The sequence below is a fragment of the Colias eurytheme genome, chromosome 1 (genome assembly GCF_061535395.1).
Source record: "Colias eurytheme isolate Ceu_HAF_F1 chromosome 1, ilColEury1 Martin Lab GWU primary, whole genome shotgun sequence".
NCBI lineage: Eukaryota > Metazoa > Arthropoda > Insecta > Lepidoptera > Pieridae > Colias > Colias eurytheme.
Genome location: NC_142980.1, coordinates 703,176 through 729,203, shown reverse-complemented (window position 1 = coordinate 729,203; position 26,028 = coordinate 703,176). Strand labels below are relative to the sequence as shown.

The 26,028-nt window shown below is 35.0% G+C and overlaps 1 protein-coding gene and 1 long non-coding RNA gene across 2 annotated transcripts; both read left to right on the top strand.

Moving 5' to 3' along the window:
* The first annotated feature begins 13,175 nt into the window (after positions 1-13,175).
* LOC149910842 (uncharacterized) lies at positions 13,176-14,252 on the top strand. The gene is made up of 2 exons (XR_016457601.1): positions 13,176-13,435; positions 13,791-14,252. It is a non-coding gene; the product is annotated as an uncharacterized LOC149910842 (long non-coding RNA).
* A 253-nt stretch (positions 14,253-14,505) lies between these two features.
* Positions 14,506-20,421, top strand: LOC149910841 (insulin-like growth factor 2 mRNA-binding protein 2). The gene is made up of 3 exons (XM_090119668.1): positions 14,506-14,710; positions 17,141-17,198; positions 20,331-20,421. The coding sequence occupies exons 1-3, from the start codon at positions 14,506-14,508 to the stop codon at positions 20,419-20,421; spliced, it is 354 nt and encodes a 117-aa protein (XP_089975794.1).
* The last annotated feature ends 5,607 nt before the right edge of the window (positions 20,422-26,028 follow it).

Genomic DNA, 26,028 nt, shown 5'->3' with positions numbered 1-26,028 from the left:
GCAATAGGTTATACATGAACATTGAACAGGCTATTTCATAATCCTAACTTAAAATTATAATATACTAGCTAAAAAACCCGGCTTCGCCCGGGAGTTGATATGAGATGACGTGGTAGAGTCGAAGTAAAAAAATAATTTGGAAAATCCAAAAGTGCACGCCTCATAATTTTTTTTTAATAAATATTTATTAATTATTATTTTTGTTTATTTAATAACAATTAAACCACATCGAATCAGACCCTGAAAAATGAAAGGGTTCTATTCCTGAGCATACTCAAGCGTAAGAGAAAAAAAAAGACTCGATTAGTAAAGTATTTCGGTCGCTATCGTGTTAACAAGAAAAAGGATCCGCACATACAGACACACGGACGTCCAAGACAGAACTTTTTTAAACTGTTTTTTAACTAGTTTAAATAACAAAAATGACATCAAAAATATCATGAACGTTAAAAATAGTGTTTTTTCTTAATATGTGTGTGTATGTATTATCTTACAAGTGCAATGTATGATACATAAAGACATTTTAAGTTTGAAAAATCAGATGTTTTGCGCGAAGTGACAGTAGTACCCACCTCAACGCTTCGCTTATGAGGCGTGCAATAAACTATGACGTAAAAAGTAAAAAAAAAAGTTTATTGAAAACATTTTCTCATTATTTACAATACTTGTTTATAAACAACATTTTTCATTTTATTGTCCGGAGTATAATATATACATAATTTTTTCGGATTTCCTACTCTTGAGCAAGCTACATATAGCTGACCGTGAGAGAAGCAGGATTCTTTGAGGTTAATGCCACAACATTATTTTAAAGTTTGTCCTTGCGCTTTGTTAATTGTAAAGGCTAATTTTATTGGAAACTGCAGTCTTTTAAATTGAAATGGCAATTCCGAAGAGATCAGAGGTATCTAGGTATAAATACTGTCTGTCCTTTGGTCTTCCCAGAAATAAGTTCAGCTTCAATGATATTATTCGATAGCTGTTTTACGATCATTCTAGTTCCATTACATAATTTTGGGGAGTTGAGATTTCTGAGTAGTAGGTATGATTGGAGTTCCAATTTTCAGACGAAGGCAGTGTAATGGCATTCCTGGTACTTGTAAAGAGTTTAGAAATTCAGTGGGGAAGTTTTGCGCTGTTCAAATTAAACTAACTCTGGTGAGCGACACCGGGCTCTTGTATATTCAGAGACACTTCAGAGAGCTAGGCTCTAGAATATTCGAGAAAATTTGAAAATATTTTCTCTCTCACACCTTCTAGAGTATTCTGGTCATTATCGTCCGCCATAATAAAAGGTTCTATAGCGGTAGCATTTGTAGTAAAAGCGCGAAATTTAAAAACCTTAATTTTTTAATGTTTTGAGAACTAATTTGGATAACTAATTTTATGTCGCTTTAACTCCAAAATATAAGTTAGCTAATGACGTATAAATACACAAAATTTAATAACTTTATTATAGCAACAAATTAAATTTAAGACTTTATTGAAATTGGAATTTTAAATTTCATGTCACTACTACACATGCTACAATTGCTCGCAACGCTTTTGGAAATTCAACCCAAACAATCGTTGTCCTGAATGAAGTTTAAATATTCGATAACAGATGGCGCCACTATGTAGGGTTGGAAAGTTCCTTATATCTTTAGAAACACGCCCTTTAGATTATAACGGGAACTTTCTAGCTTCTGTAGCGGTAGCGTATGAAGTAAAGGCACGAAATTTAAAAACCTAAATTTTTAAATATTTTGAGAACTAATTTGGATAACTAAAATTATGTCGCTTTAACTCCAAAATATACGTTAAATAATGACGTCTAAATACACAAAATTTAAATTTAAGATTTTATTGAAATTGGAATTTTCTATTTCGCGCCACTACTACACATGCTGCAATGGCTCACAAGTGTCACAACTATGGAGACTATAATACACTATGAATATTGTGTATAGTCTCCGAAGTTCAAATATTCGATAACAGATGGCGCCACTGCACTTAATTTCCAAGTTGAATGGTCGGAAAGTCCCTTATATCTTTAAAAACATGCCCTTTAGATTAAAACGGGTACTTTCTTGTTCGAGGGGGGACAAAGGGCTATCACACCACATAAGTCCCTTTATCGTGTCGGGACTCCTTTTTAAGTTTTATCGGCACGCACATTTTATCGACTTAGTTTTATTATATATATAGATATACGACGACAACCTAAAGCATATACCGCCATCTTCATTGCGTACATACATGCCATCTATATGTTGAATTCAGAACTAGCTGTTAATTTTACGAATGAAAAAGCGACATTTACATATTTATAAGCAAATCTCCTACTGAGTTGATATGGAGTAGATGTTTCTGTCTTCTGAATGCCCTACCAACATCTCATACTTATTTATTATTAATTAATTTTAATGTAAAAAGATGCAGTCTATCATGCAATACGAAAATATATTATTTTAAAACTTTTATTTTAGTTCACATGAGGACCGGTCATGTAACTTTTATTACAGCGCAATCTATTGGATATTTAAAATATGTAGTTCTCTTTGTTGACACGTTGAGTATTAGTTAGTTCATCTGAAAAACCGAGAGATGTCGTACTATGTTTTAGCGAATTACCACTGATGTTTTTGTTGTATGACCTTGGAGATTTGCCCATCTATATGTCGTGGCCATATCGTAGATTTGCTCTTTTCATGAAATGATCGATCATTTCGTGATATGGTCGCTATTCATGAAATGACTGAATGTCTATTGGCCACATCATGATGTAGTTTGAGCAGATCAATGATAAGAAATCGTTTCTCGATATGGCCAACTAAACGCGCGTTTTTTTCATGAAATGATCAAAATTATTAGATCATAACGTAAATTAATAGTTACATTAATTATTGGTAGAGGCGCTGCGAGCGCTGTGTTTATTTGATAAGACGGCGGCCGGTGGCGAAAATTTAATTAATCGCAGTTAAAAACTTCATAATTACAATATGGAGAAAGTCATAGCAAAGAATTTCGACGAAGAGGTGAGTGAGGTGAGTATACTATGGAAAATGCAGATCATATCGTATATTGAAAAAATAATGCGTCTAAAATCCTATACATATATTTATTTAATAATACATAATATATCCTATTATGTTATTATAGTTTTCTTTTTTTTAAAGCGATTCGCTTCTGAGTTCGACAGTCGACACTATTCTGACACTCGCCGGCTGCTGAGTGCTGCCGTAACACGCTCGCTTTGCTTGCTCGGCTTGTGCGTTGTTTATTAAAGTCTAACCTAACCTAACTGTTTTCTATTGCAAAAACCGTTCGCTTCTGAGTTCTGGCATTCGCCGGCCGCTACCGCGGCACTAATTTAAATGACAATAAACAAGTTCTTAAAATATTCTGAATTTTTTAATGTATTATGGACTCTCTATATATTTTATACGATCCGGACAAATGTCGATGACCAAATCGTGAAACGTTGACGATTTATGTTGGCCATTTCATGAAATGAGCAAATCTACGATATGGCCACGACATATTAGAAGATTATAATTTATAAAGCAAAACTAAAGAGTTTGTTTGTTTGTTTGAACGCGCTAATCTCGGGAACTACTGGTCCGATTTGAAAAATTCTTTCGGTGTTAGATAGCTCATTTATCGAGGAAGGCTATAGGCTATATACCATCACGCTACGACCAACAGGAGAGGAGCCACGGGGGTGAAACCGCGTGGAGCGGCTAGTTATATATAATTATTAATTACCTACTTAGTACTTTTTATATTATTTTGTGTTAAAATATTTATCACGTGTACATAAAATAAATATTTCAAAAATATTTGTGTACTAGCTTCCGCCCGCGACTCCGTCCGCGCGGATGTCGGTCTATAAAACTGAAAAATTAAGAATTATTTTTTTTCTACGTAAGTATTTTTCCAGCATAAAAAGTATTCCATTTTATGCCCAGGATAATAAGGTATAATTATACCAAGTTTCAACGAAATCGAACCATTAGTTTTCACGTGATGCCTGAACATACAGACAGACAGACAGCCAAAAGTTTTTTAATCACATATTTGGGTTTGGTATCGATCCAGTAACACCCCGTGCTATTTATTATTTCAATATTTTCAATGTACAGAATTGACCCTTCTACAGCTTTATTATATGTAAGTATGTATATAGATTTGTAAGCTAAAGTAACTTTATTTTCGGATTTATTAATTTTCAGTGAGAATTTCAACAAGTAATCTGTAAAGCGTTGGCAGGTGCTTTACAAAGAGGGAGGTTTCGACACTCCACACCAACTAAATAAACGATCAAAAAGTATAATTCACTTCGGAAATATAAATTCTTTCATCTTTGAAATCATTTCATTTAAACGGTACACTTGATTGAATTGTATTTTGAGTTCTGAAGCTCGATTGTGTGTTTTCAAATTTTATATTTCAATTTTCAGACGCGGTTGTTTCGAAATTGAATAGTTTTTTAAGAAAAGATAATATTTATTCTAGCCCGTCAAAAAAAATATATATGTTAATATTCATCATATTTCGAAGACCGTGGACGGACTCGATACATAATTGGACGAAATCGGCTCGATTTTATTTTTTTGTCGTACGGGTCTGCAATATTTTAAAACACGAAGCCAACATATTCATACCTGAAACTCTAATCGAGTCATATCTTAAGTATAATATTATAGTGGACAGATAGTTCATTCTCCCTCTACGTGGACAGACCACAGACAGACTATAAGTACATCACGTTACAATATAAAGTATCAGCTGTAATCGCCATGTATTGTGTAACGTTTTCCATTGTAAACTTATTGTAAACGTATGAAATAGAATATAATATAATATTGCAAATGGAAAAACATTTCTTATTTTCTAGGTGTTTCTAGTCTTTGCTTTGAGACAAAGAATACCTACTTAATTAGATCATTGAGGCGACGCGAACACCAAACTACCTAGGTAGGTACCTAGGTACTTAGCTGATAAGTACATATTTATAAAAAGTAAAAACAAACGAATATAATACCTAGTTTAACTTATGGTAATAAATTTAAGTAGAATTAGAATAAAGTACATAGTCAGAACTCAGATGCTCAAATAAAACATGAAAACGTATTTTTTTTTCAACATTTCCAGATAAAACAGGACACTTTAACAAAGACCTTGTTGTCCGTTTGTCGCTGTGTTTGTTGCTGTCCCGGACAGCGGACAGTCTGTCCGCATTGCTCTGCTCCTGGACGCGTGGTGAATAAAATACCTATGTTTCGAAATGTTTTTTGAAGTGAAACTTCTTTATCGGGGTTGGACAAAAATTTAGTGTAACATTTTTGCGTTACGCCGTACGCGTCACATTTTTGCGTTACGCCGTACGCGTGACATTTTTGCGTTACGCCATACTCGTGACATTTTTAAGGTCATAAAGAAGTTTCACTTCTTACGTGTGTAAGTACACTAGTACACGCACACATTTTTTTTTAATTGTTTCAAATTTGAGTAAAAAATATTTAATAAGTTTAATAAGTAGGTATATTAATATCTAGTTTTAGTTGACACAATCATGGAAGCCAATTTTGTATGAAAATAGGTCAATGCCGACAATAATCTTCTCTTATACAGGGTGTAATCGTTAAGTGTGCACAGGCGATTATTCCGTAACTATTACAGATATCAAAAAACTTTAAACTGATATCGAAAGTACTTAACCTAATGAGTAAAATGGCCATAATAAATTTTAAAAAATAATACGAGAAATATCTAAAAAATTAACTTTAAACCCTCCCATACATTTAGTATGAGATATGAATATCCCATGTACATGGGTTGATCCAAAAGTAATGATAATCAATATTAAACAAGGTTAACATTACAGTTAAAATAATTATGTATTTCTCTAGATAGTCTTCTAACTAGATAATATACTTCGATATTTTTTTTCCTTAACTTAGAAAAAAAAAACTTTGACTTCATCTACAAAAACCCCTCAAAATCGGCCATCACTTCGCTGTCGTCTTAAAATTTCTTGTATCGACGGTGTTTCTTGTGCCGAGGTAAGAGATAGAATTAACTAGGAGCTAGATCTTACAAACAGGGTGGGTGTTCAAGCATTTTCAATGCCGATTTTTGATTGGCAGCCATCGCAACTGACGCTTTGTGATCTGGTGCGTTGTCTTGGTGAACCAACATTCAAGACCGAAGTTTGCCATGTCTCTTTTTCTTACTAACCTACCCGCAATCTTTTAATTTGGTCTGTGTAGTAAGAGCCCTGTGTAGTAGTGGCTACCTTCTTAAAATATTCCACATTTCTTCAGCGTCCCAAAAAACTACGGCTTTAATCTATCCCACTAATTTTCACTTTGAAAATCTTCACCGTCACTTTGGAAGCTCGCATCCAGGCCATTGATTGTTTCTTGGTTTCAGCATAAACATGGTGAACCCAGGTAACGCCCATGGTCACAAATCGTGACAAAAAATTATCCTGATCTCATTAAAAATTTAGAAATTCACCCTCTAAATGTCGAATCGTTGTTTCTTCTTTTCGTCGGGAAACATTCTGGCTCGCACTGTTCACATTAAAATTAATGTTAATACTTGGAAACGTGGCCTGTAGATATAATTTTTTTGTGATAACTTAGTGATTACATGAGCAAGCATAAAACATTTATTTTATATTTTTATGTGCACAGGAAATACCCAATTATCATTACTTTTGGATCAACCTATACATTTAATATGAAAGATTTTAGCTTTTTTTTTGTTTTTTTGGTTTTCTGCTTTAATTACTTCGCAAATTTGGAGGGAAGTTCATTTAGAAACAGTAAATAGACCTCCTCATTGTATTGCACAATAAGGACGTCACTTCGAAAATCTACTATGAATACAAAATGTATGGGAAATAAATTGTATGGGAGCGTTTAATGTAACATTTTTGGTTATTTCTCGTTTTATTTTTAAAAATTTATTATGGCCATTTTACTCATTAGGTTAAGTACTTTCGATATCAGTTTAAAGTTTTTTGATATCTGCAATAGTTACGGAATAATCGCTTGTGCACACTTAACGATTACACCCTGTATATAAAAATGAATCGCAAAATGTGTTGGTAAGCGCATAACTCGAGAACGGCTGAACCGATTTAGAAAATTCTTTTTTTATTATATTCCTTGAAGAAAGAGAAAACGTAAATATGTACCACGGGCGAAGCCGGGGCGGACCGCTAGTTAATATTAATGAAATCCTTATTGATGGACTCTTCTACCAATTTAATATCCAACTACTAGGGATTCGCCAACTCACTGTAAGTACTTACACATTTGTAAAGAATCAATCTTTAGAAATATGTAAGTAATTACAAGGAAAAAGTTTTTTCTTTGACGTTAAGCAATAGCATTTTTATTTATTCATTTCCCATAATCTAAAGAATCAATCATGACATAGACTTTTATCTGATTGGGGCTTTGGGGACATTACATTCAATATTCATTTTGAACGGGTCATATTAATTTGCAATTAAATTAATTATGATCTACGAACTGAAAACGTAGCTTTCAATTTGATAACGTGATATAGAGCACAATTAATCTATACCTACTAATATTATAAAGCTGAAGAGTTTGTTTGTTTGTTTGTTTGAACGCGCTAATCTCGAGAACTACTGGTCCGATTTGAAACGGCTAGTATATGTATAATACTTTACTAGTAAGAGCCTACAACATGAATACATTACCGATTGTTATCCACCTGTATCCACCTGTATTTATAACGCGTTTAATTAAAAAGTGTTCTAGTTAAAGTCGAAGCCGTCGGAAGCGGCCTGTAAACAATTACGTGTTTGCAGGAAAAGTATCGATAAATACTTATACAATATTGTTAATTGGCGTTACTGAAGCTTCGACTGCGAGTGACCATGCTGCCGTTATTCCTAGGACTTTAAGCTTGTCATTACGAACTCAGGGCACAGATAATATAGAAACTATACTAGATAATACTAGTAGCTCAGAGAAACGTTGATTCGGATTTGTTATTATTTGTGAGCCACAAACATGCTGCCACAAAGACGTTATCTCTCTAGAAATGATGTTGTGCTTGTTATTTTCTTTATGCAACGGTTTTAAGAATCTTGATAGCTTCTAAGAATGCTATCTAGAGTTCAAATCCGTTGAAGTAGTTTATTATACAAGCTGACCCGTGTCCTTATTTAAAAATGCAAACATAGCTTATGGATCGCATTAATAATAATTTGCAGTACCTATTTGCTTGATGCTCCTAGTGGAATAATTTTTGATATTGTTCTAAGAATTAATACAGCAATTATTTCTTAAAAATTTTGACTTATAACTTGTACCTAAAACAAAATCCTATAGTATAGAATAAACTAGCTTACCGCCCGCTACTTCGCCCGATTTGTCTAAAACCTAATAAATTATATACTAAAACCTTCCTCTTGAATCACTCTATCTATTAAAAAAACCGCATCAAAATCCGTAGCGTAGTTTTAAAGATTTAAGCATACAAAGGGACATAGGGACAGAGAAAGCGACTTTGTTTTATACTATGTAGTGATTATAAATTAAGTACCTAGAAAGTAATGGCAAGAAATAAGAATATTGCTTGTTTACCTAAAAATTATAACTGTAACTAACTCATAAACAAAATTTATTATGAATGCTATTTGCGCGCGTAATATATTTCAAACTGTACAAAGTTATACATACGTTCTAGTTTTTCGTATAAAATTTATTTGATTTTAATATTTGCATACATGGCCATTACTATTATATAAATCGACCGCTTTGCTTTTCAGCAAGTTGATTTCTGCACAGAAAAGGTAAAAATACCAGTTCCCATGGAACTGATGGTCACAACGCGTAAGGGCAGCGCAGCGCCGTGGAAATAAAACGGAGCCTCCGAGATGTTCGCTGTTAAGTAGGTGAAGGGGAAGTTAATTACGAAGCGGAAAATTTCACTTTACGAAGCCGCTATCGTTGATGACTATATTTTATTCCCGCAACCGATCTCGTTACTTAAATAACACGAAATGGGTTACGCTTGCTCTCTGTTACTGCAGCGGCTACTTTTCGTGCCGTAGACGAAAAGTACTTGGTAGTTGGTACGTTAAGATGATTAGTTAATCGATTCAAAAGTAGCTCATAAATCAGAAGGTGCATCAAAGTATGCATTTCATAGTTAGCAATTTGTTTTGGGAATTAGAGAGTTACAAAAGATTTTTGTAAAAAACATTAACCAATAAAGAATCTCATAATCAACTTAATATTCAGTTCAATGATGCGTCCAATAAATCGTATTACATTTAAAGTCTTCATACAGAACTCATCGTTGAAAGCTAATGGAAGTTGCATCTAGCTTTGATCCACGCTAATATGAAACTGGTAGAAAGAAGAAAAGTAATAAAGAACACGTATAAAATCCGCTACATACCCCTAAGGGGTTCAGGAAAACTTGTTTATGCACATTATGCAGTTTTTTTTTCACATTCTTTCATTTACCATATAATTAATGTTCCAAGAATCTTCATAATATATTTCTTACTTCATTTCAAATGTTTAATGAGTTTCAGAAAAATATATTTATCTGAGGAAATATTAGTAGGTCGTACACGCAAAATAATGTTCTAAAAACCTACCTTCGTAGTTTTTAACTATGCAAGTAGGTATCTATATATATGTATATCTTTTATAACATAAAGTTTAGTTTTTAAAATTCCGGTTCAAGTTATTCTTCCATAAGCAAATTATTTCAACATCGGTAGCACAAACAGAAACAGGCATGGAAATTTAATATGTAATAATAGAAAACCTTGAATTTAGCATAATAATATTATTCGTAAACAAAACATCCAATTGCAAGCAATATCGTAACAAAAAGGATACCTATTTCATTTGAAATGCCGTAGATTTTTAATCCATTTGGGAGCTGGCCGAGAATTCATCGCTTCAGGAGTTCGATATAGTAAGTTTTATTTATTGAACGCTTCATAACTTCAAGCTCATAATGTAATGTACTATTGACTTATCGAGATAAAGCAATTTCGAAGTCATGCAATGCATTCATATTGTACTTACAGGACAATATGACCTGTGTATCAAACAACACTCCGTCATAAATACATATTTGATCCGGATACCGTCGAGTCGATTTGAATTATTTATTTATTTTCATATTTCCTGTGCAATGCAAAATGTGTTTATCGTTTTACTAAAAACAGACTTGATACCTTCTATATCATAGTGTATTTTTCCAAGTGTGTTTGACCATAATTTTGCCACGTCTACACGCTGGCCGCAAATCATTAAGGACGGTCTACTAAAAATTCCTGAACGCAACCTTGGTCCGGCAATAAGTAAAAAAACGTGATCCTGTTTTGGCTCGAAGCAATTATGAATATGGTATTAGATATATTATAAAGGGCTAATATTTTATATTTTAGCAAACGATGAATGCTCCATTAGAATTAGACGCATACTTCTATAATCGTATGAATATGAACACCCCTTGGTAACAGGATCAGCGTGTTGGCACGGGGTTTACATGTTCAAAGTTTTCGGCGATTCTAGGGTTAATTACGAGTTGCAGGAAAACAGTCATGGGTAGCTAAACAGTTTTAAAAAATATCATACAACATATTGTATCTATAGAACACTAGCGGTCCGCCCCGGCTTCGCCCGTGGTACTTATTTACCTTTTCTCTACATAAAAACCATCCTCGTACTTCAAGGAATATAATAAAAAAAGAATTATCGAAATCGGTTCAGCCGTTCTCGAGTTATGCGCTTACCAACACATTTTGCGATTCATTTTTATATATAAGAAAGATATCTTTTCAGTAATTTAGTTTCTTTTACTTAATAGGTACATAAAACACAACGCTCGTACATCGACACGAGAGTACGTTACCATATAAAGCTCTCGCAAAGCAAGACTGTTTTCATATTTACAAGCTCGTACCTGTCATCTGGGGAAAATATTATGGGAAATGAATAAACCCGAGCTGGAGACATCGGTCTGGTAACACAATCCTGCAAACAGGATGACGCGCGCTCTCATATTACATTGAGAACTCCTCAAAATTAGGCTTGAATGAGAAATTGATTAAGATGCCCTTTGTTTGCGTGCAGTTGGCTTAGCTGTAACTTTATACGACATTCAGCGCCGTTTACCGGAGTAATGCATCGGATAAACAACTGGCCACTGCGCGCGCTCGTGTGCCTGTGTGTCTGTGTGTGGTGTGCGCTGTGCTGTGCACTGTTCCTGCAATCACAATATTACTAAATGTTAACAATTTATACTTCCATGTACTTCGCTATAATGTCATCGCTTTGTCATCGTTATAATTCATATTATTCCATCTATCCTACGGAGTACGGTGCATTTACAACGAGCGAATGCTCAGTCTAACCCCACTACGTCAAATTCTTTAGTGTGAACAGGCGTACGGCATTCTTTACTTATTCTGTGCGTTTGATAAGATTCTATGCAATTTTCTAATACTGTACTTAGTAAAAAAAACACTAAAATATCACGATAGAATTCTCTTGCTCTAGCCTAATATTAATGTACCTAAATACTCCTCATAACATACATTTCTGACAATAATTTCAACACTATCTAGTAACTAGGTACGTAAAACATCACAATTCATATTGAATTCATATTCATAAAATATGCATATCAATTTGTCTAAGGGCCTCGTTCACCATCTCCAAGTAAAGCGTTGATTAGTTACTTCTTAATTAACGTTAATCAGCAAGTAAAGGTTACGAGTATCTTTTGTCAATTTCACAAACAAAAAATAAGCTCTGAGTAACAACTTACTGGTTAAATGAGTAACGGAACAAATCGTACGTCACATTCGTTCAATATGATATTACGTCAATGTCACTCGTCAAACGTCATTGCACTATTGCAGCTGTCATTTATTATTTGTTAATTGTTGTGGATTGTCTGTAGGGTTGGAAATACGCGTGTGATTTTAATTTGTTTAGTTATTATATTAAGTACTTACCTATTTAATTATCATGAATAAAGTAAAAAGAGATAGAAGTGCAAACTTTTCTTTACATGAGAGAGATATTTTAGTCTCTCTTGTACAAAAATACCACTTCTTAAGTAGGATCCAGTAGCGAGATACCTCAATGTTAATAGTAGGCTTGTTTTTGTTGGAACTGCTTGATTTCTAAAATAAAGATTTTTACACGCTTTATATTAGCTTCACCTGTAAGTATGTTTGTTTGTAACCGACTTCTTTGGGCGCGATTTTTGATTTCTATTTTTAGTTCGGTTTTCTACAAAAAGCGTGTTTTTTAGTTTTTTTAAACTATTATTATTATTTATAAGTTAGGTAACTACCTACTACACCTACTTCAAACAACATTTATGTAGCTACTTTGAATATTATAGGAGGGAGGGATTAATATGATTTGATAGGTTATCTATAAGTAAAATCACTTCAATAATTAAAAAATACTACTCACCTTTGCAATGTAGGCATTATTTTATGTTTTATAAAGTTATGCACTTGGTTAACTGCATATTTCGATAGACGAAATCTAGCGAAAAAATCAGTTTCATCCAGGTTCGTAAAATAATCAACACGGAATTTAAATACACGAATCCTTGCTATTCGTTGTGTCGAAGAATATTCTAATTCATCCAACTGATGATCAATTAAATCAAATAAATCCATTTTTATTCGTTTATTAAAAAAAAATCGTTGGTGATATTCAAGAAATGACAACAGACAATACTTAATCGTCGAGTAAAACACGCTAATTGGCAGAAGACGTGGCAAGTAAGTTACGGGTCAGTTAATCTTATGATTAGTGCTACTCGGACGTCGTGAAACTCGCACTTGAAGTTACGGGTCACTTTAACTGGCGATTAGCCTACTCGACACTTTACTTGAGGGTGGTGAAACAGGCCCTAAGTATTGTAATTTATTCATCAATAACACAGCGTTCGTAAGTCAGCAATAACATAACAAGCTTTCTCTAATAATATACATATTCATTTTATTTTACTTGATTTAAAAAATATATCTCTATTTCAAATAATTTTTTCAAGTTGAATATATACTTCTTATTATTCAGTAAAAGTTACAAAATGTGTAAAACAACGTTGATTAATTTCAAAATGTTTTAAAATAAATGATGTAGGGTAAACTCACCTAATTATGTGACTCACTTAATTCGGAGATACAACGTTTGGACTCTTTTACAGCGTTATAGGAGTAAAATCCAATACATTAAAATTAACCCTATGGTATGGTAATAAAGCTTCTTTTCGTGTACAAATTTTTGTTAAAATCGTGCGGGTGAAATAGTAACAATCACGGGATTTGTCACTGCGCCCGCCATGTTTGACGTTTCACCGGTAGCGTGCAACTGTGCTGTCATTATTTAATTAATTTTAAATAGAAAAGGTGAGTGTAAGTTCATGATACTTTCACAATTAATTGTTAAAAACATATTCTTGTTGATACCGATAAAGGTTTTAATAATTTTTCATTTGTTTTTGCATAATACCTTATTTCCTGGGTTCAAAAAGTTAACGATTCTCAAGATTGCAACTCAAAACAGTGTCACCGAATTAACCAAGCAAATTTTTATTATTTTCAATTCGTGTATTAATAATTGTTTTCAGTACGTATACGTTAGTCGTTTAAGTCAGAAAATATTTATTTTTACTCAGGTAAAAAAGTAGGATCGCTTTCAAGCATTTTAAAAAAGTCCGTTATTTTTTATCACATAATTAAGTGAGTTATTTTTTTATTTTAGACAGCATGGAGGAAGACAAAAATAAAAATAGAAAATATAATGAAACAACCCTGACATCCGCAATTCAAAGTATTCTGCAGTCAAAAATGAGTCTGTACACACAAACAATTATAAAGTCCAATATTGTTTTTTATTGTTCCCCTCTTTTGATAGTTTCTCGTTGATTAATAAATACATAATTATTACTTTCAATATGTTTATATTTTTTATTTATTGTATTTTTTTTTACTTTTGTGTTAAAAAATAATAAATACTCACTTAATTCGGTTATAACAGAATTAGAGAAGTACTATCACCGAATTATGGTGATTGTCACAGAATTAGGCAAGTCATCGCGGTTTGATTAAGCTCATTTTACGCTGAGTTAATTCATATGTGTTAAGATTACACTTGCTCCATATGATAAATAGAAGATTGATTAATGTTCCTATTAAAAATAAAAATAAAATTTATAAAGTTTAACCTGTTTTTTTTTTCATATTCTGTTTTGTCACAGAATTAGATGAGTTGACCCTAATCACGTAAGTACGACAAGTACTTAGACTTTAATGATATAAAACCTTTTTATTAAACCTCCTTGCTATGCTGACAGTCATGGCCATCTAGAAGAACAATGATTCGAAATTCAGGGCAGTGTCACGAGCGCAGACAGACAAAAGACAACCGGGCATCGCTTCGCATCTCCGTACACCCTGGTAATTGGTAAACCCCCAACATGAGTGAACAGCTGAAGAATGTTTCTGCTATGAACAAGCTGTACATCGGCAACTTGCCGATGGAGGCGGACGAGGCGGCAGTTCGACAGTTGTTCGCGGAACACAACCTGACCGTGGCCGACATTTCTGTAAAGCGCGGCGGATACGCCTTTGTGGACTTCCCGGACCAATCGGCAGCCGATCGGGCCATCGATAAACTGCACGGTAAGTGAATTATTACTATGTAACTTTGTAAGTAAAATTAGGTATTAAATTGACAAGTAACTGAGAAAATTATCTCTATCTTTTTTATCCGCATGGAGCACATATTGTATAGAGAAACCCAAACGTATAGGCTTTCGTTATTATTATAAAAATATTTATCGATCTTTTGATATCTTTATCAATGGAAGTATCTAAAAACTCAATATATTATGACGTCAACATTTGTACCTAGTGCACACTAAAAGTTTTGCGTTTCTGACCACCCATAAATGTTTGAATTTCGAGTGTTATATTTTTTTAACATATGAAGTCTCATAAGTAACTAACACGAAACAATTTTAGGGCGATTTTTTTTGATGATTTTAAAAGTTCGCTTTCTCCGAAAGCTTGCACTGCTCGCCTTCAAAATACTTTTGGGAGGGAAGCACCTCATTTGAGCACTGTAAGGCATTGATATGCTGAATTTCATCGAGGCCGTGTTTCTCACCATGATGAAATTCCTGAAGGTCGACCCTCAACTGCGATCACGGAGGAAAATATGGCTACCGTCAGACGACTAATTTAAGAAAATTGCCATATCACTTATTAGGAGATTCGAGGACATTTGGGGATTGGTATGAGACAAATCCAGAAAATTTTACATGAACATTTCAAAGTTAGGAAGCTTGGTTGACGGTGGATTGCTCCCAAACTCACTCCAGAACAAAAACGAAATCGAGTAGATTGGTGTTCAGAAATGCTATTAAAGTACAATTACGGACATTCTAATGCCGTGTATAATATCGTGACAGGATATGAAATATGAATATATGGTTATATTCCAGAAAGTAAACACCAATATTCTTTGTGGGTGTTTGAAAGTGACAGCAAACCAACCAAATTGAGGCAGGCGAGAAGGGTTGGCAAACAAATGATTGCATTATTTTTCACTAAGACGAATCCTGTCTGCACTATCCCACTTGAGCAACAAAAGACTGTTAATGTCGAGTGGTACACCACTATTTGTTTGCCCAATGTCTTAGAAAAAATAAGAGAAAAGCGACCTAGAAGTCGCATCTTGTTGCACCATGACAGTGCTTCGGCGCACACCGCGAACAAAACAAAGTCATTTTTGGCTTCTGAAATCATAGAGCACGTGACTCATGCCGCACGCAGTACTAACCTAGCACCTTGCGATTTCTTCCTTTTCCCAAAAATCTATGATTCAATGAGTGGTTCGACATTTACGGGGCCAGAAGAGTCCGTGGTTGCTTTCAAACAGCACGCAGAAAACATACCCTCGGACCAATGGTCCTCATGTTTCCAGAAATGGTTTGAACGGATGAAAAAGTGTTTTAAATGTAACGAAGAATACTTTAAAAAGTAGTAAATATAATATTAGACAAATAAATTGTTTTATTTATTAGTTACGCAAAACTTTCAGTGTGGCCCACGTAACATTGTCATCTTTATATTATGCTAAACTCATAAGTCAAATTAAACCAATAATTCAGAGTGAAGCCCTATTTGCTTAATTATTTATTTTTGTCTTTTACATGTCTACGTTTCAGGATAATATCACAGTCTACTAAAACCTAAATATAATATTTATACTGTGATAATATTATGAACAACATTTTACCTGCTAGAGTCTAATTGATGATAAGCCTGTTAGAGCACAAATACACGTAATCGTCAATAATTGGTTTCATGTCGCTAAGAATAAGTCTATGTACCTATAACTTATCTACATAAAAATCATATAACGGATGAAAACGTAATACTAGAACTGAATTAATTGTAAAGTTAAACTTGGCAACAATTTGTGTAACTCTTAAACTGTAACAACTTTTGATCCTGAGTATAGGAGTTTGTATTAAAGCATGAACGCTGCGTGCGAGCCTCTTCGGCAGAAGCTTTCCATCAAGAAATTCATAAGTTATCTGTGTTTGAGCGATTAAATAACGTGAACATCCCAGACTTGTCTGTTCGCGGCGCACCCGTGTGCCCGTGTACACAGTGCAACTATTTTGTTAACTATATTTTAAGTTACACGCGAAACTAAGCCACTTTATAAAGTTGTATCCGCGTTACTCTCGAGGTTTTCCGACACCTTGAGAGAAATTCTGTGTTGGAGTGGAGCGAAGTTTGAAGTTCTGATGTATCTCTGTTGCTTTAATCACTGTTCTGGAAACTTCAATTTTTCATTTAAAGACTTAACAAGCGTTGTATTTGGAAACTTGTGAAATACGCCGTTCTACGGAGTCTATTTAACTACAGGGGTATATTTAGATAAAAGATTGTCTTCAGGCTACTATGCAATTGTACTTAGTTTTTTTTTATGATATTTATCTAGAAATAGTTTAAAGGTTTTCATTAAGAAGTTTCTTAACTACGATTTGCGTAGAACAAGAAAATATCTCTTAAATAATGATATATTTTATCCAACAGGATACTCATACTGCGGGCTGCCGCTGATCGTAGAACCATCTGTTGCTAACAAGAAAATGTGAGTATGATATTATATTTTACGTATAATGTACCTACTGGCTAAATCCGCAATTTCGCGTGGGAGTTGATAAAATGTGATATTTTCTCATAATTGGCAGCATTTCTTTTTGATGCCTTGTAAGCAGGATCATGTTGATTATTGCCTGAAGCCTGTTTCCATAAGGGCTGGCTGACTATGTATTAATAAAACATTTTTTTTCATAAAATGATGAAAAAGATATTAACCTTTTTTCTGGTTAAGAATTAATAACACTTTGTAAGATTACACGATTAATGATTATAAAAATGGAGTTCTTATGTCTATCATATTACTTCACGATGTTATGTACCTACTTGTACATTGCCACAGTATTACAGACATTGAATTGCTGTGTAAAGCCATTCGCAATAGCCTTCTGCGTTAGTCTAAAGCCAGAGATGTTCAGTTTGTAGTTTGTATTGGGTTTGAGTAAATGCAGCGTAAATCCTTTAGTTCTGTATGTGGTTCTGTAAGTCACTTGTAGCTTTGCTTGCGACACTATATGGCGCTGCGAAATGGCGGCTATTTATAACTAGCAGCTCCGCGCGGTTTCACCCCCGTGGCTCCACTCCTGTTGGTCGTAGCGTGATGAGATATAATTATAGCCTATAACCTTCCTCGATAAATGGGCTATCTAACACCGAAAGAATTTTTCAAATCGGACCAGTAGTTCCCGAGATTAGCGCGTTCAAACAAACTCTTCAGCTTTATAATATTAGTATAGATATAGGACTAGATTTCCGACCGCGGCTTCGCCCGCGTTTTCAAAGGAAAACCCTCATAGTTCCCGTTCTCCTCCTATGTCTTTAACCAAGTTACTCTCTATATGTGTGCTAAATTTCATTGTAATCGGTTCTGTAGAATTTGCGTGAAAGAGTAACAAACACACACACACACACATCCTCACAAACTTTCGCATTTATAATAATTTATAATTTACCAGCTGCAGCGGTCCGCCCCGGCTTCGCCCGTTGTTTACATTATGTACATGCCCGTTGTACATGTTTAAACTATCCTATCTCTCAAGTTGGATCGAATTGCGCATGGTGTGCAAATTTTATTATAATCGGTTAAGTGGTTTAGGAGTCCATTGAGGACAAACATTGTGACACGAGATTTATATATACTATATGTATTATATTATATTAATATTAATATAATATTAGTAGGATTGGATTTAGACTTTAGAGCGTGAGGGATGGGAAAGCACTCAATATAACTTTAACATATTTCCAACAGTCGCCTCTTGCATTATTATCGTCATTGTAGGGATTCCCGCTATAGTGCATTCAGCATTGTCGAGAAAGTCCATTCAAAGGGAAAATTCGTTATCTAAGGCTACTCACTATCGCATAATTTTTCACTGATCAAAATATTACCATGCTAGCATTCTATAGGAAGCCCGCATAAGAAAGTAAATTAAAATGTCACAAATCGGCTTAAGAATCAGGTGGGTGGAGGACAGTCTTTCAGTATACACTCTGCGATTTCATTTTCCGTAAGGAAAGCTTTATTTTACCAAACATCAATAAATATAATATGAAATTACAAATGGAACATAGCAACACATTTTGCGATTCATATTTATTATACCTATAGGATTTCACTTTGACTAAATGAACCAATAATAGTAAATAATTTATAGTAGTAAATAAATATATAAATTTTCCTCATCGCTAAGCTCTGCTAAAGTGTAAAGAGACACTGTCCGTCTAGATTGTATAATATCCCTAGCGCCTGCTTTACGATGCTCTTTTGAGATTACTGAGCTTCCCCTGATGCTGCTATTAGTTGTTTATCTCTTGTACAAACCCTTTAACAACTGGAATACCACGGAAACGGGATATTTCCAACGTTTCTATGAATATAGCACTTACCTATTTAGAACGAATAAACTGAAATGATGAATTATTATTCCCATGGTTCTAATTTCTAGCTCTAAATAAGACAGTATCTAAATAAAAAGGCCTCATAGTGATTCTACCACCAGTACATACTTATCTCTTGGCCTTATTATGAACGGTAGACAGTCATAATAATCGTCTGTTTCGTATTGTGCAACTCTCGGTTACGACGCGACGTTGCGTTGACGTCAGGGGTGATTCAAATTTCACATATTACAGCAAGTTTATAACAGCAGGAAGGTCGTCAGAAATCTGGCGTCTTGCCGCGAACAATTGACCTCAGACTCAGAACTATCGGATAACAATTTCATAAACATCACGTGCGGAGACGCGTGGTGGTTTCCATTCAAGTCCGCCCCCCGCCCGCCTGCCCCGCTCGCCCTGCGCCCCCTCCTCTCCCGCCCCCGCCCGCCGGCCCTGCTCGGCCCCACGAGCCCGCATCTCGCAGCTCGGCGAGATTCCGGGAAGGGCTTGTTTACCTGCGCCGAGCTAACGGCCCATTGTCGGCCGAAACAATGGCGGGAACGAGCTGGGATTGTCTATGGTGCGACGCGTTTTTGGCAATTTTTAAACGAAAACTGATTGCGCTTGATAAATACACTTTGAAGTCCTTTAGCGAACTCACTTTCTTTTTTCTTTTCTAATACTCACTGTGTACTGTTTCGCTTCATTTTAAGGGATTAAATTGTCAAGTTTTGTTTCATCCGTTGCACAATTAATGGCGAGCAACCGACACTGGATCTCTTATTTCTTTTAGGTTTCATATAGTTTTAAAGGTTTTACATATTGGGATTTGGGGTTTACATATTGATGGTATTTAAACGAAGTCTTAAGTTACTAACCATACTTCCTCGTCTGAGGAAGATCTCGAAACTGCGATGACTATCGATTAAAATGCATATTTACCTACATTAAGAATATTGATTGGATTAAGGTATCTTTTTAGAAAAACGTTCATTTTAAAAGTAACTACTTACATAATAAAATATAATTTAGAACTCTGAACACTCTGAACACACAAAATACAAAAAAAATACATTTTTGGACTAAATACAATATAGACACAGTTGAGCACAACAGGCTGTCTTATCGCTACGGCAGTTATCTCTTCCTGACAAACAACTTGATGGTCTAGGAAAGTAAATACTCATGAATACTAACTTTTTAAAGTCTAGTTTGAATACAAAATCTACTGTATTTGTTGCAGCGTCAACGCATCCAACCTGCAGAGCGCCAGCGCTACGCAGCTCAAGGAGACCAGCACCGACTCGTCCACAGGCGGCGGCGGCTGGCGGTGAGTCGTAGTACACATACGAACTATCTTACACAATCAATTAGCTACTATTTCACTGTATAGTTTCGATAAAAATGGCTTGTGGTATATCTGGATTTTGATAAACCTAATTGGGCGTTAAGTTGTTGGTTACGAGTTTTAAAATCAATGTAGACTGCATCACAACAGAATTGGAATTTTGAATGGCTCCTTATAAGTGTCGGATTACGACCACTTGTTTTATTTTTGCCTATTTCATCAAGCATGATAGGTGAGCAAATAAGAACAAAGGACCCCTTTTTAAGCTTCCGCTAAAACGTAATAAAAAACATCCTACATGACCAAAAGGTCAAAAATCTCGCCAAGAGCATGTCCGGCCTCCATTTATAAGGCCTCTGGCTGAATTGCGTATTCATGCCGAATTTTGACGTTTTCCACACCATTTTAATACATCTTCTGATCTTCTACAAATATGCAAATTGCGTATTCATACCTACAACCGCAATGCATTGGTATTTTCTTTCAAAATTATTAGACTTTATTATATACCCAATAATTTTAGCAATAAATTGTTCGATTATTATTTAAAGGCATAACATTTCAATGCGGGGGTTATTTTAGAATTTAGGCTCATTCTCGTCTCTACTCTCTTGCTACTGGTATTCATTATTTATACATGTCAGTTATTTAGTCCCTAGTCGCTTACAAATTCCACTATCAATAAAGTTCGGCATTCACAAACTACGTAAGTACTCCACGAGTAAGTACTTTTAAGCCGTTCATTCGGAGGAAACCCTTGCAATTAATTATCAAACTTAATAACAAAATACATTTATTCTAAATAGAAAATTTGAACATGAAATGTAGTGGAGTTTATTTCGGAACGCACACCGCACACGTGGACCGTGGTATTAAATACCTAACTAAAGCTGTAGAATTTCATAAATTTAATCATACTTACATTAGTACCTAAATACCACTCGTGCAATTCGGATGTTTTGATCATTGGACAGCATGCGAGGTGTATGAATAGAAATAATAATTTCCAGGAACATTTACAGAAGCTTAGGTCGTGTGCCGGGGCATACTTAGTGCAGCTTACAATTTGTTTGCCGCGCCAGAGCTTGGACTTGAATAATATATTATGTGAGCCTCGCTTTCATACTGCAATGTTGAAAATGATCGAGCTTTATTAATATTTAGAGCGGTTGGCAACATGTAATTCCACCCTCCTCGTATTGTTTAAATAATTTGGAAAATCCAAAAGTGCACACCTCATAATTTTTTTTAATAAATATTTATTAATTATTATTTTTGTTTATTTAATAACAATTAAACCACATCGAATCAGACCCTGAAAAATGAAAGGGTTCTATTCCTGAGCATACTCAAGCGTAAGAGAAAAAAAAAGACTCGATTAGTAAAGTATTTCGGTCGCTATCGTGTTAACAAGAAAAAGGATCCGCACATACAGACACACGGACGTCCAAGACAGAACTTTTTTAAACTGTTTTTTAACTAGTTTAAATAACAAAAATGATATCAAAAATATCATGAACGTTAAATATAGTGTTTTTTCTTAATATGTGTGTGTATGTATTATCTTACAAGTGCAATGTATGATACATAAAGACATTTTAAGTTTGAAAAATCAGATGTTTTGCGCGAAGTGACAGTAGTACCACAGTATTACCATTATTTCCTACAGTAAGGAATCGCCTTTGATGTCGCGCGATGCCGCCGCCAGCGTAGGTAATGACGCTGCCACACGAAAATACGCTAGGGTTGCAACAAATGGGAAATAAAACAATTGTGATTATTAATATTATGATGAAATCTTTATTCATATGTACATTCAAAATAATTGCGATTATTAAATCTGATGTAATTATTTGTTCATAAATATATAATTACAGATATTGCACTGCTAAATATTATTTACGTGGACACTTTATTTTTGGATGTCCTTAATTGTAGATATATTATAACATTTAACTAAGTAATGCATTCGCATTGGGATGTACAATCTGATTAGAAAATAATGAGGACAACATATATATGTACATAGCTTTGATTTTAATTCAACAGATACAATTAATACAATCTTTCTGAAATATTGTTTCCTTCTGGGATTTCAATGTAGATTTACATCCGTAAACCGAACAGTTTGTGCGCGCCATAATAGAATATGTAAGTACCTATGCATAATAAAATTATTACACAAAAAATACGACTGCGTCATCCTTTCGCGCTAGGTAAAGCAAACTAAGCGTGTTTGCTTTACGCGGCCCGCGTCGCCCGACCCCCGCCAGTTCCCCTCCGTTTCTCTGCACAAGTACATTCGTCGCACTACTGTAGGAAATAATGGTAATACTGTGGTAGTACCCACCTCAACGCTTCGCTTATGAGGCGTGCAATAGACTAAAATTTGCTTAAGTAAAGGCATGTGTTTGTCAGCATAGTTATTAGTTAATTATATTATTTACCTCGAAATATGAAAAATATTTTTTTTTGTTAGATAACATATTTCCTATTAATTCAATTAATTATTTCGTACAAAACGAAGATATAAAAGCTTTCTTTGAAATTGTACTTAAGAAAATTTTCCAATATCACGATAATTAAGCGCCCTTAAAAATGTTGTAATATTCTGCAATAAAGAAGCACGCAATTTTTTAGCGTTTCTGCTCATTTTCCTCCACTCCAAGGACTCGGTTGAGGTCGGTTTCCAGGTAGAAAAGCTTTCGCACAACCTCTGTTCTATATCGATTGGCGGTTGCCTGGAGACCATCTTCAAGTTCTTCGAAGCAGTTGACCTCAATTGGCGACGCGCGTGGTAAACAACGCGACGGCGTTGACAGCCACATCATACACTTGTTTTATACGTCGCTTCATTTCAGACCAATGTTGTGTGAACGTGATTATGTATAACCCTGTTGTGCACGTCATATCACATTGAGAGGGTGATGTTTACAACGTAAACAGGGATTTATAGCGTGCGTAATGCGTATCCATCGTCCTACAGTCATCATTAATTTGTATCAATTTCTAACTCTATTTGTTTTTGTTTACCGATGACAAAACACTTTATTCAAAGACAAATTACCTTACACGTGCCCGGAATATCTACTGCTGAAGCTATAAAGCCTGTAGTGGGCAGTAAGCCGCATTAAACGGTCTGCGGTCTCCGGTGAGATTAGCCGACGCGGACGTTTCATCTCAGCCAATAATGAAATGTCAATAAGCCTCGAAGCTTTAATTGAATTTTGCTTTTATTTGTCGACCACAAATGTCGCATGCTTAACCCGTTGATTTTTAATCTAAAATCGAAATGACCAAAATTGCCAGATTTTTTAAAATTATACTAAGTATAGATTGTATAGAGAGATAAGTATAGAGTGTTGTTCTCGTATTGTTTATTGGCTGATAAATTAAAATTTGAAATGAACAATAAGACCTGTTTTCTATTGAAAAATGAAATCCTTGAATATTCTGCTTTATATCATATTTCCAGTATCGCAATAGAGCTGTTTCTGGAAGCTTAGCAGCAATAAAGCCCCACTAGAGCCATCTCATAAACAGCTTATGTATCAGAGCGCGCTACTCGTTAGTATTGAATCGCCATCAGCCTTGTTATATTGAGCTCATTATTCTAGTTATCGGATTAATCCTTTTATTTTTGTTTGCGATGTTGTTCGAAAACTTGGAAATTATTGGAAGTTTTCTATTGGAAAATATAAAATGATTTATTATCTCTAATGAACCGCCCACATGCCTCTTAAGAACGTAAAGGTAAATTGGTGCTTTTGAGTCTCGGCTTTTATCACTCTGGTCGCATTGATGTTAACTTTGCTCAATTAGAGAAGCCCTATTGTGGTCTTAAAATATGTACCCATTTACGTATTTCACTTGCCATCATTATTTGTATTTTTGATATAAGTATCAAATAATTGGCCATTACAAATTCAATTCGTTTCGCGAAAATGCGCAAGTTTTATTTTGTCACTAATTGCGATAATATAACATTTCTTTCTATAAATAAATTTTGAATAGCGTCACAAGTAACAACTCGTACCAGTAGGTTTTATTTCTGTTTACAGTTAAAGTTGTTCTTTGTTGACGCAGCTATTTATGCGAGTAAATGGAATGTGGGCTCGGCTGTCGAGGTCCAGTCAGTTCGCGAGCTTTGCTCTGAAACCATTTCAACAGTTTAGCGTTCCGTGCTCCCCGTGTCGCGAACACACCTGAAATATCTCGCTCTGCTAATAATTAAATAAGCTTTGCAACTTTGGCCGTGCATTCAATAACATGTAGGAAACAAGCGACCAACACTCGCTACGCTTGAAAAATCCATTCATCGCTCGCAACCAGCAAAAAGAGACCTCTAGCATGCACGGTAGCTTCATGATACAGAGGCCATTGAAAGTCTATTTATTCCGTTTAAAACATTATATTTTATGTACAACATTTTGGTAGTGAGTGATTCTGAAACAAATAATACTAATCACTGTTATGCTTCAGTCCCTTATTATCCTAATTGTCTGTCTAGCTTCGTGAAAGCTTTATCTCGTCTGGAGTATTACCGTTGGTTGAACTTCTCCTAATTAAATGATGATTAAAAAGTAGGTTAATTATGTAAATACCCGAAATCCTCACACAATCTTTGTAGCCTTCTTAAGATAAGTATAATAACAGCATGATTACTACAATACTGCTACTATGCAGTATTTTAGAAACCTATGCACTAATGTCGCGTAACTGCGTAGAAGTTGCAAATCTTGAAGTCGGTTTGAGCAAGGAGCGGTAGGTCGCACCAATTTAGCCCGCTGCCTGACTGGTGCGTGCTTTTTGTGCAAGAGCGCACGACGCGCGGCCGTCGGAGGGGCCGGGCCTCACACGTGCTCGCCGCAGGGCTGGCAGCTGCGGGGGAGGGAGGCAGGGCGAATCACTACGCAAAAGATTAAAAAATTGGTTGTCTCTAAAATCGGTTTACTGACGATAGTTGCACGTAACAACGTCCGATTGTGCTTCTTTGTCGCTCTTTCCGCGCTCTCGCTTGCACTTCAAGTCTTACATGGAACGCCTCAGAGCGAGGTAACGCCGCATGAGTCATGTTTTTTCGTGCGTGCAGCCGGCTCTATCGAATTATAACACGTTGTCACGTCAAAAATGATGACCTCAAAACTTTAAATGCTTCAGTTGCCGGCCACCATGTAGGCCTAGTTTATATCGCTTTTCTATCGATCGCTATTACAACACTTCAGTAAATAGTTACTACCTTACTATTACTTTGTAACTTCAGTGAAATAAAGAATAAGCAAAGAGCAAAACAAAGGATATCTATTATATGCTCATTGCTGAAATACATAATATGAAGGGGTGATTTTTATTTCTTGTAATGTCTTTAGGAGTAACATGCATCAATATATAATCTAAATTAACTATTCAACCTACCTAAATATGGAATATTCACTTGCAAATTGAAATAATGGACATGCATAAATTTCTAATAAGTTATCTTTTTTGATGATCAAAAATCCTTAAAGAATTTTATCGTTACAATACATAAGGGTTCGGGTGGTAATCTAGATGCTATCAACAAACAATATGGTGTCGGGCATCGGTTGAGCAA